Source organism: Trifolium pratense, linkage group LG1 (genome assembly GCF_020283565.1).
Source record: "Trifolium pratense cultivar HEN17-A07 linkage group LG1, ARS_RC_1.1, whole genome shotgun sequence".
In the NCBI taxonomy this organism is placed as follows: Eukaryota; Viridiplantae; Streptophyta; class Magnoliopsida; order Fabales; family Fabaceae; genus Trifolium; species Trifolium pratense.
The window spans coordinates 41,526,742-41,539,748 of NC_060059.1; the positions used below are offsets into that span (position 1 = coordinate 41,526,742).

The window sequence follows — 13,007 nt, forward strand, 5'->3', positions numbered from 1 at the left end:
TCAGTTAAATAGAAACTACTTGCTTGACCAAAAAAAAAAGGGAAAAAAAATTGAAGTTACTTGAATTGTTTTCGTCATAGTGTTTATAAAAACAGAAGCATTGCCTTTTCTTACTGATGTTCATTGTAAATTGGAATTAGCAGCTCTATCTTAGTCATGAGGATTCCCTTCTCAGTTCTGGGTGTAAAGCTTGCTCGATTTCTTGTGCTTGTTAATTTCATTTTCAGCTGGTAAGACTTATGATATCTGAGAAACTCATTTTCTCGTTCTGTCCACCGCCAATGGGGGGTGGATAAAATTGAATACGGATGGACCTAGTAAGAGTGATGTTGCTTCTAGTTGTGGAGCCTTGCTGAGAGGTTCGGAGGTTCGGACAGAGAGTGGCTTGGAAGCTTGGTGGGCATGTCAAAAGAATTTGTAAGTGTAACACTTACATTGCCGAATTGTGCGGTGTTCTTGAAAGATTGAATTTTGCTAGAGATAGAGGTTTCAATGTTTGAGCTTGAAGTTGATTCTCAAGCTGTAGTGTGTAGTATCCAAAGTAAAGATAATGTGAATATTATGGGCTAGATTGGTTTAAAAAATAAAACAATTTCTCCAACTAGATTGGTTTATTGAGAGACAAACTATTGTGCGGATGCTCTTGTTAATATGGGATCGATCATACATAATTCTTTTATAATTTATGACGTGTATCTTGAACATGTCAAAATGTATTTTCATGCCAATCTATGTTGTTTTTAGAGGCCATGGTTTATAGTTTAAATTAGCACATACATCATCTAACCTCAATACCTTGATAACATCATTGTATTTCTTAATAGTATGTATACTAGATCCAAAACTTTACACCAATAGTAGGTTATTATCATGTTTTTTGACAATATATCATTGTATTTCTATGTCGTTTTTAGAGGTCGGGATTTAGGGTTTTAACTAGCACATGCATCATCCAACCTCACCCCGAGATAACATCATTGTATTTCTTAATAGTATGTACAGTAGATCCAAAGCTTTACACCAATAGTAAATAAGGTTATTATCATGTTTTTTGACAACATCATTGTATTTTTATGTTGTTTTTAGACGTCGGGGTTTAGGATTTTAAGGAGCACATGCATCATCCAACCTCATGCTCCAAGATAATATCATTGTATTTCTTAATATAACGTACATAAAACTTTAAACACATTCATTTTTAAAATGAAGTGAGTAGTAATTAGCCTTTTTGCATCCAAAAAGAAAAAAAAACCTTTGGAAGGAGAGAGAGAGAGAGAGAGAGAGAGAGAGAGAGAGAGAGAGAGAGAGAGAGACAACAAGGTTACTTAAATCAATTAAAGATTTAGACATGTGATATTAAGTGAAATTAAATTATAATTATAGTACCATTAAAATTACCTTCAACAATACTAATCATTCCAAATCAGTTACAGGTCCAAAACAAGGCAAGCAAATAAGAAGTCCTAACAAGGCAAGCAAATCAATAAACAAGTCTCCAAACAAGGCATGCCATCGTGACTTATGCATATAGATAGACATGACACGACTCATCACAAGATGACCCACATTCTTAAATTTCTCACATAAAGATAGGCCACATTTATTTAACCAAACTTACTAGTATAAATTCAGTTCCATGTAAACCATATTTTCATCCCATCCATCATCACAAATCATATTCATTTTCTACTCTTTGTTTCATCCCCAACTTCCTAACCATTTTTCTTTCCTTTCCACTCTTCTCTCAAAATTCATGATGGCCTTCAATCTAAACTCAAAATCCTCTCTTCTCTTCAACATGTTTATCCTATTATTAGGTAAGTAAACAACATTTCCCTAGTTCTTTTATATCAAAATAATTTGTAATGTTTTATTTTCAATTTTCTTTTCATTGTTTAAATAATTTATGGGTGAATGTAATTTTCTTGCAGGTAATTTAGCATATGCTACAAAGTTTACCATAGAAAACCAATGTAGTTACACAATTTGGCCGGGAACTCTTTCCGGCAACGGTGCTGCAGTTCTCGGTCAAGGTGGTTTTTCGCTAGCCCCTGGTGCATCAGTTGACTTGACTGCACCATCAGGCTGGTCTGGACGCTTTTGGGGCCGTACTGGCTGCAACTTTGATGGTGCGGGCAGTGGAAAATGTGTCACCGGAGATTGTCCCGGTGGATTAAAATGTACCGGAGGAGGTACTCCACCGGTGACATTGGTTGAATTCACTATCGGATCAGCTAGTAACGGCAACAAGGATTTCTATGATGTGAGCTTGGTTGACGGTTACAATGTGGGAATGGGTGTATCGGCTACCGGAGGAACCGGTGATTGTCAATATGCGGGATGTGTTACTGATTTAAATGGTGCTTGTCCAGCGGAGCTTAAGGTGAACAGTGGTAGTTCCGTGGTGGCATGTAAGAGTGCGTGTTTGGCTTTTAATACGGAGGAGTTTTGTTGCACTGGCGCACATGCCACGCCGCAGACATGTTCGCCGACACATTATTCCGAGATATTTAAGACAGCCTGTCCAACTGCTTACAGTTATGCTTATGATGATGCTTCAAGCACTTGCACATGTTCTGGATCCGATTACCGTATCACGTTTTGCCCCAAAAGATCATCCTGATCATAGTCGTTAGTTAATGTGTCATGTTTAATTTTTTGATGAATGTAACAAATTTAATGTTTGATTATTACTTTATTGATTATCATTATTATGATTATTATTATGGAATTAAGGAGTGGATTATGTATTCAGGACTCATACTATATATTATTTCTCTCTTTTTATCGACCTCTTTGTTCAAATAATATTTCTGTTATTCATGAGCACTGCAATGGAGTTCCAAAGTGATTTAGGCTGGATTTTTTCTGGGGAGTAATTTAGGCTGGATTTAGTGCACCACTTTTTGTAAAATGTTCCTCTATTAACTCAACTGATTTTTTTTTAAACAATACGATTTTAATTTCAATTCTTCTGAAACAAAATATCGTAATTTCTCTATTTTGGGTACATTGTTTAAGTTGTTCTAACTTTAATTCAACATTTCATCATAATAGTAAGAAAAAGGCAGATCAAAACATAAACAAAATAACAAATTAAAACACTGAACTAAAGGAAAATAAGAAAAATGTCTATCTATATACACATGTAAAGGAATGAAGCATAGAAATATTCCTTTCCTCTATATGGCCTTTGGCCAAAGCTCTAAATAAGTGACAATCATGTCATTTTCCTCTTTTCTATCATTTTTCTTACTTCCTCTCAGTTACCAACCACTTCCAAATACTCCCTACTTTTCTCTACAAAAGGCTCTCTTTGAAAGCCAAATATGTAACCTTCTCATACCAATTTTTCACTACGAATTTTGGATGAGTAAGCAATCCCTAAATCTAAGATGATATATGCCTTTTTTTTTTTCTCTATAGTAACTCTGAAAATTACGAGTTGAGATCCTCTCCATTTCTTATGTTTTCCATTTCTTCCATTACCAAAGTTTTTAAATATTTTGGGGTGTATAAATGACATTTGGACCCACTTGATGTCACATTTTTGCATTTATATTCCCAAAACTATATAATAATGGAGGAAATGGAAAGAATTGGAAATGGAGAGGATCCTAACTCGAAAATTACAACCCAACCCCTACCACCCAAAAAGGGAAAAAATAATTGAAGCTAAAGCTGCCTATTTTTTACAAGTATTTCATTTCAGGAACTATTTCGCAAAGAAAAACTTCTTCTCAATCGATTAAACCATGACAATTTCATCTCACCAAAACCAGTACAGTTACCCTCACCCTCCTCCTTGCTGCTGAAAAGGGTTTGCTCACTGCAGTCTAGTGAAACTCCACACGCAAGATTGTAAGACTCACACGCAGAATGACATACTAGTAGCCTGTTGTCTCCATCCTTGTCACACTTCTGAATTGAGATCTGAAAATTAAGAACCAAGCTCTTTAGACAAATAGGCAGCATTACCACTTATGCTCAAATTTCTAGATAAACCAAGTTACCTAGCATGCACTCAATTCTCATGAATTTGCTTAAACATTACATACACTCCATTTCTATTTTCTAAAAGACATTTACCTCCTTTCAATTACATAGACCACCTAAATTGTATAAAATGGAGGGGAAGTCATTTAAACAAAACTAAGGACAGGTGTATGCAATTGGAGCAAATTAGGGGGTGAGTGTTAGTGTGTGCTAGGTTTGTGCAATTTCCCCTTGAAAAATATAATCGTAGTTTTATGTTTTTAGCATCCTCAAGTGATAGTGATAGAACCAGCAATAGCATCTTGCGAAGTCAGGATTTTCTTGGGTTAACGGAATAATCATGTTATGTGTTATCTTAAAATCAACTAAGGGCCCATTTGGATTGACTTATTTTTGAGCTTATGCAAAAAAAACTTATGCAAATAAATAAACTTTTATGTATTATTGCAAGTTTTTCAGGGTAGTTTATGAGAAAATAGCTTATAAAGATACAATTTTTGTTGGTGAAAACTTATGAATGAACATAAAAGTTTATTTATTTGCATAAGCTATTTTCATAAGCTAAAAAATAAGCCAAATCCAAACGGGCCCTAAATTTGATTTGCGCTATTGTTTTATCATAATAGAAGGCCAATGCAATGAATAAAAATTTCGAGTCAAGTATGAATAAAAAGAAATATAATAAAGGAAAAAGAAAAATCTAAAAAATAATTGACATGGAAAGATAAGATTTACCCAGCAAGCAAGCCGTTTAGCTGCCTCATCACAGTACGTGCTGCCAAATATATTAAATAATTTCCTAGCGCCAACAGGGAATAAATGGTTGTAGTTGGGCATGACAACCACTTCTTCTAGCTGCTGCAGTATGCTAGGTTCTCTGGGTGCACAATGCTGCCCAGAAATATCACTTCCTAGAACATTTTTGCAAACTGACAGAGTCGAGAGGAGCACGGAGGTGTTCTGGCAACTGTATGCCCCATAGTCAGAACAGCGGAATTCGCAAACTCCATTATCACAGACCCCACCATGAAGGCTGCATTGCTCATCACAGATAGCTGTGTGTCATATCAAAACAAACCAATTATCAGGAGCTGTGTTACTTATAACTACAGTATATTTTAGAAGTATAATGCAAAGGTAAGAATAAAACTTTACCAGTGGAACAGTCAACGCCAGTGTAACCAGGTTTACATTCACATATTCCATTGTTGAGACACAAGCCATTACCAGTGCAATTTCTGGGGCAGGAACCTGGAATAAGTTAAGAGAACAAACAATGATTAAAGGAAAACTGAAAACTATAATCTGCTGAAAAACAGAAGCAAAATGAACTCTGAAGATATAGTGTGAACTCACGTCTACTGCAATCATGCCCATAAAATCCAAGAAAGCAGTGGCACCTTCCATCAACACAATCTCCATTGAAATTACATGCACTGGGACATTTCCCCGAGTCAACCGCCGTGTCTGTGTTACAGAGCTCATGATATGCAGGGCAGATCAATTCACCTATTGAAAACATTAAAAAAATAGAAAAGTAAGCTTTCCATTAATTGGGAATTTAACTTCAATGTGAAAACAAACAAAATAACAATATATTAACCATTAAAGCCGGGGAAATGAATGGACCCGCCAGCCTGAGGACACTCTCTCCACAGACCATCCACAGCAACCTGTATGTAGCATGGAGCTTCTTCAGCAACTTTCATGATAGAGAAGAAAAAAAAGACGCGTAATAAACAATTCAAATCTAAGCTAAAGAAACAACAATTCAAAGTTGTATCATACATTTCTTTAACATTTAACTCATGTAAGGAGAGGTTGACAAAGGACACTCGTTTAAACTTTTTAAGAATGTAATCTTATGGTTTGTGTAATAAAGTACTTTTCATAAATTTTATGCATGGCAGTTGATTTGTTTTGGTATGATTAGTTATAAAATGGACTTTTTGTTTTAGACAGTAGAGACAATCTTTTCACAATGTGATTTTTTTCAAAAGCATAAAACATACACGCTATAAATTTCCAAAAGTGATTTAAATAAAAACCCTTAAACAAATGCTCTATAAACTTGTTTCCTGTTTAGTTTCAATTAAGTTCAATTTCAAATCCTTGGTGTCAATTGCAATTATAGTTCCATTAGACTGTCATTCAACAACAATCTTCGAGGAGATAGAATTGTATCATGCTCATTCCAGCCGAAAAAAGCATTTTGGAAACAAATATTTCACTTATATCGACACTCTAAATCTAAACTATACCTCTAAAGAGTTGTTGATACACCTGTGCTGATAACAACCATTTCCATTGGTTGGAGAACCTCGTACAAATCCTGTGCGCACTAATGATGAGGCCATACACCTACAGTGAATGAGAATAGTTAGCAATTCTACAGCTTCATGTTTTATATAAAACATACAACATGGAATAGATTATAAGTAGGAACTAGGTAATCACAGACTGACCTAGAGTTACTTCCTCGGACTTCACCTAGCACTCTATCAGGTTCCCGTGCACTGGTGGTGTCTGTACATGATCCATCAGAGTATGCAATAAAATAAGCGCAATAATCAGCTAATGCAGATTGTCCACCTGAAACAACCAGCTAAAGGTGTGAGATTTAAATACAACCAACCCATCGTCATATAACATAACATTCAGAACAATTTACAAAAACCCATCAACAAGAAGAAAAATGAATTGTCAGTGGTAAGCCAATAATATAAGTTATAAATCAACCAGAATGCAACAGCTTGTAAACTACAATTACTTGACAGTCAAGCATCATTATAACAAATAATCTGGTCGAAGCAACATTAGTATTGCCTTAAATATGGGAACGAAGACATGAAAGTACATACCTTTATTAGCTTTTGGAAAATACCGAGCCCACTGAGGAAGGTCTCCGCTATAAGTTACAATGGGACAGTAACCCTCTGCCTCTCTGTTATATGTACAACCTGAAAACTGTGTGGTGTTGCAATGATAGCCTCCCTTCCAGAGATTGCAAGGGGAAGTAACAAACTCAGTACCTTGGTTGCGACCCCAATCAAGACGGTCAGCCATGCTATAATTGGCTTTGTACCACCCGCTATCTTCTAAGAGAGCAAGTGTCATGTTTGAAACTACAGATCTTGTATCCACTGAACCAGTCATGATCTCATTCATCAGAAGCCTTTTTTCCCAATGAGACCCTACAAGCCATTTAACAGACTTAGTTTGATCATTTAAGTTGGTTGGTAGCAAAAGTACGTGACAAATTCAATATCCCATTTTGCTATATAACTTTTAAATAACAAACTAACATGACGCATACTTTATAAACAAAATATTGCGACAGTCGGGATTCATTAGTCTTAGTACAAGTATGGGTTGGACCAGAAGCACTGTGATTATATATATATATATAGCGAGCAAGAGAGAGAGAGAGATAGAGAGAGAGAGAGAGAGTGAGAGAGAGAGAGAGAGAGAGAGAAGACATTTGTTTATATTAAGAAAGAAATTTTATAAGATTAAAAACCTGATGTGCCACGTCCTCCACCATCTTCCAGCTCCAAACCAGTAAAATTTCCTGAGAACGCCTGCCAATAAATCACTCATCAATCATTTTTCGAAGCTTCTGATGAAGGACATTGCAAATATGAAAAAGAAAAATGACTGGAATTATACAAAAAATGTTCCCAAGGAAATACCGCATAATGATGTCGCGAATGCATGACAACACGTGGAAGCACCACACGTGTTACTGTTCGCCCAATCTTTTCATCCATAACTTGTTCAGTTACCTGAAAAGACAAGATCCTAAATGTGAGCACATAGATGCCGTATAGGAAAAAGAGTGGTTAAAAACAGAAGTTTACAATACTCATACTGGGAAGGAAAACACACGTAATAGTAATAATACAAATAGGATAAGATATAATACAAATGTGCCACTCAGTTAAATGCCTGGACATTTTGCAATTTTCTCCCAAATGTCCTATATCATTGATAATTCTCAAAACACAGGTCGAAGATATTGTATACAAATACCATTCACCAGAATTAGCACAATTTGTCTCCACGGATACAAACAGGAATTGCACTCAACTTTCAAGTATTTCAAACTTCATATATCTAATAATAGTAATAAAGTAACCTATAATGATCATTATAATAATGAGAATAACGACAAACAAGAAGTGCTTATATCTCAATGAGAGAAAAAGTAGTCATGAATTAGTAAGTTCAATATCCTAAACAAACAGACAAACAGTTTATGACTTTATGCAACTATGAAAAAGAAATCTTACAACAAGAAAGACAACCCTTACCTTATTACGACGTCTTTTCCTTTCGTCTCTAAAATGAACAAAGGCATGAGGATCGAAACCAAGAACATGCATAACCTGAAAAGGATCACATATGATGAACAATGCCACAAATAGCTGCCCATGTTTCCAATCTCAATTCCTCTATCAAGACATAACATAAACAAAACTAACCTCATGTACCAGAGTAGCTGAAAGCAAAGTCTCCGCCTCAGCTGTCAAATGACGAGGAGCAACATTAATATGCCCTGCACACAAAATAAATAAGTAAATTACTGAAGTGTTCCTGCTAGATAAAGAAAAACATTAGAACAACACATTTATCGGACAACCTACCAGCTATAGCACGGCCCCATTGATCGCGTTCACATGCCACTGCCCAAGCAAGTGTATTCCCAGTTGTAGGTCTTGTAGTCACCAAAAGAACTAAGTCAGCATCAGAGACTCCCTCTGAGGATGTGATGAACAAAGTAGTTAGAACTCTGGCCATATTTTGTTAAGAACTATGTTTACCAGTAAAAGGAATGTAACAAATGAATCATACCTTCAACATATTCCCGAGGAAGCTGCACACCTCCATCTTGTCCACATGCAGAATATCCACTCAATCGCAAGTTCCCCTTGACAGGCTCAACAGCCAATGCTCTCCTAAACCAGTCAGCTGTCTGACCTAACGCCTGCATTAAGTTTCTACCAAAAGTAAGTATCTCTGCCACCTTTAGGCAAATAGTAATACAGTAAATACAATTATAGTATTAAAGCACCAACCCTGGAGAGAAATAAAAAGCTGGCATAAATAATACACCATTACATGAAATTATTGGCCAAATCAATTGGAGACTTAATACAATAGATGGAGATGAGACCGACTCAATTTATAAGTTCGAGTCATGGAACCAAGCCTATTGCAAGGGTAAGGTAAACTACCTACCTACTATAGGCTATAGTCTATAGACCCGCATTAAATGGCGAGTTCAAATGGACTCAACACATAGCCAGATCTTTATAGCACCATGTAGCCCTATTTTTATGTTATTAGCCTAATGAAACAAATCAAAATTAAAGGGAAAGATAAAACAAATTCACCTTACGAAGACGCTGCTTTTTATCATCTCTCGATATATCTTCAGAAGTGCAGTTATACCAACAACCACCGAGGGTTGGATGATTAGAAAGAGGATTACAAGGCGGCAAACCAGGAAGAGAAGTAATCGGGGGATCCCCAAGCTGTTCACACAAGTTTGATGATTAACTATAGTACATATATATGAAAGAGAATTACAATGTTATGGTTAGACTTATAAGCTCTAGATTCTTTTTCAATTCATACTAAACACCCACCTTAACAATGTCACCAACTTTTTTACAATCCCTGTCAGGGGAGTGGTCAACAGCATCATAATTTAGATATATCCTAATAGGTTGCTTTTCATCCTTTTGGGGCTTTGATGATGTTGATATACCAAGTAATGCCCTACCTTTACGATGAAGGGGCTTCGATCTACCAGGCTCGTAAACTTGTGGGGTAACTGAATACACCTTATGACCAGGTCGCTTTCTCTGTTCAAGTATATGGTCATGTATGCAAGAGTGTGAGTCAATTTTCTCAACCTTCCCTTCCAATCCTCCCCATTGAAATTGTTGTTCTTGGGCCGTTACATTATTTGCTTCCAACCATGCCAATATCAATACAATCTGAAGCAAAATTTAACAATAGATATCCAACATAAGAAACTATACTGTCTAGCTGCTATACTCTTACATCAAAACTACGAAACAAAGCTTCTCAAAATTTTCTTTCTATTAATGAATGAATATCAAAATAGTAACTTCTTAGTTTGTATGAAATCCTTAATCATTATGACTTATAATTTCCTAATTTTAGCTCATGAATGAACCGTCGTCAGTTAAATCATGAAATATTCTAAAACAAATTAACTTCCTTTTTTTACTAACCCACCATAATTAGTATTTTTGGCCTCAGTAGGCACCTCAAGGTATCCCCCCCCACGGCACGGCATAGGCCGATTGGGCCCGCTGGGCTACCGCCCAAATGGGCACCCCCTGAAACCAAATTTTGTTACTGGGGAAGTCATGTTGTCAACTCTCCTAACACCGTTCCTTCCTAAAATATATATGTGGATTGTTGAATACAGGCAAAAATATATCAACGGTGGAGATCAAAGAGGGCAAAATCTTCGCACCAAAAAAAGATAGAAAAAAATAAGTATAACATTGCACATTCAAAAATAGAATGTTAAAATTCTAACAAAAAAAACAATTGGAATTTTTTTTTGACGAAATAGAATTCTTAATATACCAAAAAAAAAAACAAAAATAGAATGTTAATAAATTTGCCATCTTCAACTACAAATTATAACCTAAACAAGAAATCTTTCATCAGATTACGTAGAAAAAAAAAACTAAGCCCTAATTAACTTGAACAGCGTTGAACTAAAAAATCAACAAAAATAGAAAAAACAGAAAGTGTTGAAGTAGCAGAATTTATTATACCTGGAAAACGACGATGGCGAGTGAAAGCTTAAACCGAAATCTGAACGGCATGCATGAACTAAAGGGAAGAAAAACCAAGTCCATTGAATGGCGAAGACTAAGTCACGAACGGCGGTGATTCCATCAAACCGACGGCGAGTTACCGATCGGTTTCGGAATCCGATGCATTTGAAGTAAACAGAGCAAAGCTTTTGATTCTCTCTAACGGTAATAAGTTTGGAATTTGAAAAAATGCAGAATGTTTGAAGAAGAAGGTTTGTGTGATTAATAATACTAATGAGTTAATGAAATAGACGTTGTTGGAGATAGTTAAAGGTTGATTAGTTGTAGTAATTATAATTAATAATTTGTTGTGGGTTGTAACTAAATGGGGGAAAAATAAGATAGTGACTTACAGAGAAGAGAAGAGAATGAAGAAAGAGACGAAGTAAGGAAGGTGAGAAAACTAAATATATATGATGAATAATAATTGGGTACAGACTACAGAGTGGTTAGATTTTTTGTTTTTTAATATTAGATATGTTTCTTTTTCTGGATAAACAATTTTTATGTTAAATATCTATTTATTTTTGGGAAGTATTTCATTAAAAAAAAATTGGGAAGTATTTGATTGAAAAAAAAAAACAAGTATGATACTTTTTGTTTTTTTTACTAAAGAAAAAGTATGATAATTTTTTATTCAAAAAAGAGTATTTCTCCTTTGTATATTTTTAGGTTGGCATAATATTGGTTCGAAAATTCATCGTCGTTATCGATGATTAATCTCTGCCGGAAAATTTATGGTAGATTCTCCCCTCCCAACTGAATTTTCTCTACACACGCATGACTCAAAAATCGAACTTCTGACCATATGTTTAAGAGAACCAAGACTTTTACCACTTGGACAAATTTATTGTTGGTTTTCCTCTAGTACTTTGTATTTTGGGTCTCATAGTTTCAAATCAAAAAATGAAAACAATTGAATAAACAAGATATCCCGAGTTCGAACTCAACCCTGTATATAAAATGCAATATCTTCCATTTTATTAGGCTCATGAAAATAATTTTCCTTTTAAAAAATTGATTATGTTGCTCTCTCAATTATCACTATCACGTTTTTTCAAATTTTTTGACTCAACTTAGGGTGCGTTTGTTACAGATTAAAAGAATAGTGATTTTGATCTAAAATAATTTAGAGATTATATTTTAGAGATTTTTAGAAAAGTTGAATTTACTTTGTGTTTGTTTATTATAATAAAAATCACTTTTTTTTAAATAAAATAATCTTTAGTTTGTTTGGATACAACTTATAAAAGTGATTTTTTTAATTACAAACAATTATCTCCTTTTAATATTTCTTTTCTCTTTCCTCTAAAAAAATCTATTATTTTATAAGCTACTCTTAGTAGCTTCTCATTTTTATCTGTTTTTTGATTATTTTTAGCTTATGATTATTTTAAAAATTTGTAACAAACAGACGCAAAACAATTAAAAGTGATTATTTTTATAAAAAAAGTGATTTTTTTCTAAAATAAGTTATAACAAACAGTTTTTTTTTTCAAAAGAACTATATTTTTTGCCTTAAAATGTGACTCTTGGCCCTAAATATTTATATTTTCTCTCTAGATTTAAAAAAGCACCTTAAAAGTTAAAACACTTGTGATTTTTTGGATCCATTTAAATGTGAACTCCCCTAAAATATTATACGGAGTAATTAATTTGTAAAAGATAAGAGTCTTATTGTTTTAGAAAACAACTAAAAGTGAAAACTCAAAAGTGACATTCCTCCTTATTCCTTTATTCCTTCCTTTTTCTTCCTACGTTTTTTCTTCACCTCTTAATAAAGTGACTTTTTCTTGTATCCCATATATTCTCTATATATATTTTGGGGTAACGTGAACTAGGGTTCTTAACTTCTTTGTTCTCTTGTGAGTTGGTGGGAAGATGAGATAAGACAAACCAGTAATAAAAGAAGGATGACCTAGTTACCAAATCCTAACTACTAGAAATTTATTTTTCACTCTTTGTTTCCAATGAAGTCTCATACAGCTAGAGAAATTAAAAATTAAAAATAAAAGAAAAAACAATACAAAATGACACTTATTCACAAGTGTTATCTATTTCCATTTTCTACTTGGGACAAATTATAGTTGCACAGTTTTTTGATATATTGAGCACGAATGTGAATCTACGATTTTTCGCTTCTCA

At 34.5% G+C, this 13,007-nt stretch overlaps 2 protein-coding genes across 3 annotated transcripts; one reads left to right on the forward strand and one right to left on the reverse strand.

Moving 5' to 3' along the window:
* Positions 1 to 1,632: 1,632 nt before the first annotated feature.
* LOC123886177 (pathogenesis-related thaumatin-like protein 3.5) lies at positions 1,633 to 2,832 on the forward strand. Its single transcript, XM_045935516.1, has 2 exons — positions 1,633 to 1,817; positions 1,932 to 2,832. Exons 1-2 carry the CDS (start codon positions 1,754 to 1,756, stop codon positions 2,621 to 2,623), a joined length of 756 nt encoding a protein of 251 aa, XP_045791472.1. The 5' UTR covers positions 1,633 to 1,753; the 3' UTR covers positions 2,624 to 2,832.
* A 279-nt stretch (positions 2,833 to 3,111) lies between these two features.
* On the reverse strand, positions 3,112 to 11,302 carry LOC123886150 (leishmanolysin-like). Of its 2 annotated transcripts, none has more exons than XM_045935489.1 (18): positions 10,821 to 11,302; positions 9,648 to 10,001; positions 9,393 to 9,533; positions 8,851 to 8,983; positions 8,643 to 8,756; positions 8,481 to 8,554; positions 8,310 to 8,384; positions 7,689 to 7,781; positions 7,517 to 7,577; positions 6,858 to 7,190; positions 6,462 to 6,588; positions 6,258 to 6,357; positions 5,600 to 5,669; positions 5,353 to 5,505; positions 5,152 to 5,247; positions 4,732 to 5,051; positions 3,634 to 3,933; positions 3,112 to 3,442 (listed from the first exon to the last, which is right to left on the reverse strand). In XM_045935489.1, exons 1-17 carry the CDS (start codon positions 10,902 to 10,904, stop codon positions 3,709 to 3,711), a joined length of 2,553 nt encoding a protein of 850 aa, XP_045791445.1. In that variant the 5' UTR covers positions 10,905 to 11,302; the 3' UTR covers positions 3,112 to 3,442; positions 3,634 to 3,708. The 2 variants fall into 2 exon arrangements, with proteins under 2 accessions (XP_045791445.1, XP_045791450.1); XM_045935494.1 differs by having other exon boundaries at positions 3,112 to 3,431; positions 3,625 to 3,933; positions 10,821 to 11,236.
* Positions 11,303 to 13,007: the final 1,705 nt, after the last annotated feature.

What these genes read in the sequence shown, in the direction of transcription:
- LOC123886177 (XM_045935516.1), top strand. Translation starts at nt 1,754, where the DNA reads ATGATGGCCTTCAATCTAAACTCAAAATCCTCTCTTCTCTTCAACATG. An exon ending in CATGTTTATCCTATTATTAG is followed by an intron (nt 1,818 to 1,931) that starts GTAAGTAAACAA and finishes ATTTTCTTGCAG; the next exon opens with GTAATTTAGCATATGCTACA.
- LOC123886150 (XM_045935489.1), bottom strand. Translation starts at nt 10,904, where the DNA reads ATGGACTTGGTTTTTCTTCCCTTTAGTTCATGCATGCCGTTCAGATTT. An exon ending in ATGGGGCCGTGCTATAGCTG is followed by an intron (nt 8,555 to 8,642) that starts GTAGGTTGTCCG and finishes TTTTGTGTGCAG; the next exon opens with GGCATATTAATGTTGCTCCT. An exon ending in TGGAGGACGTGGCACATCAG is followed by an intron (nt 7,191 to 7,516) that starts GTTTTTAATCTT and finishes AATGGCTTGTAG; the next exon opens with GGTCTCATTGGGAAAAAAGG.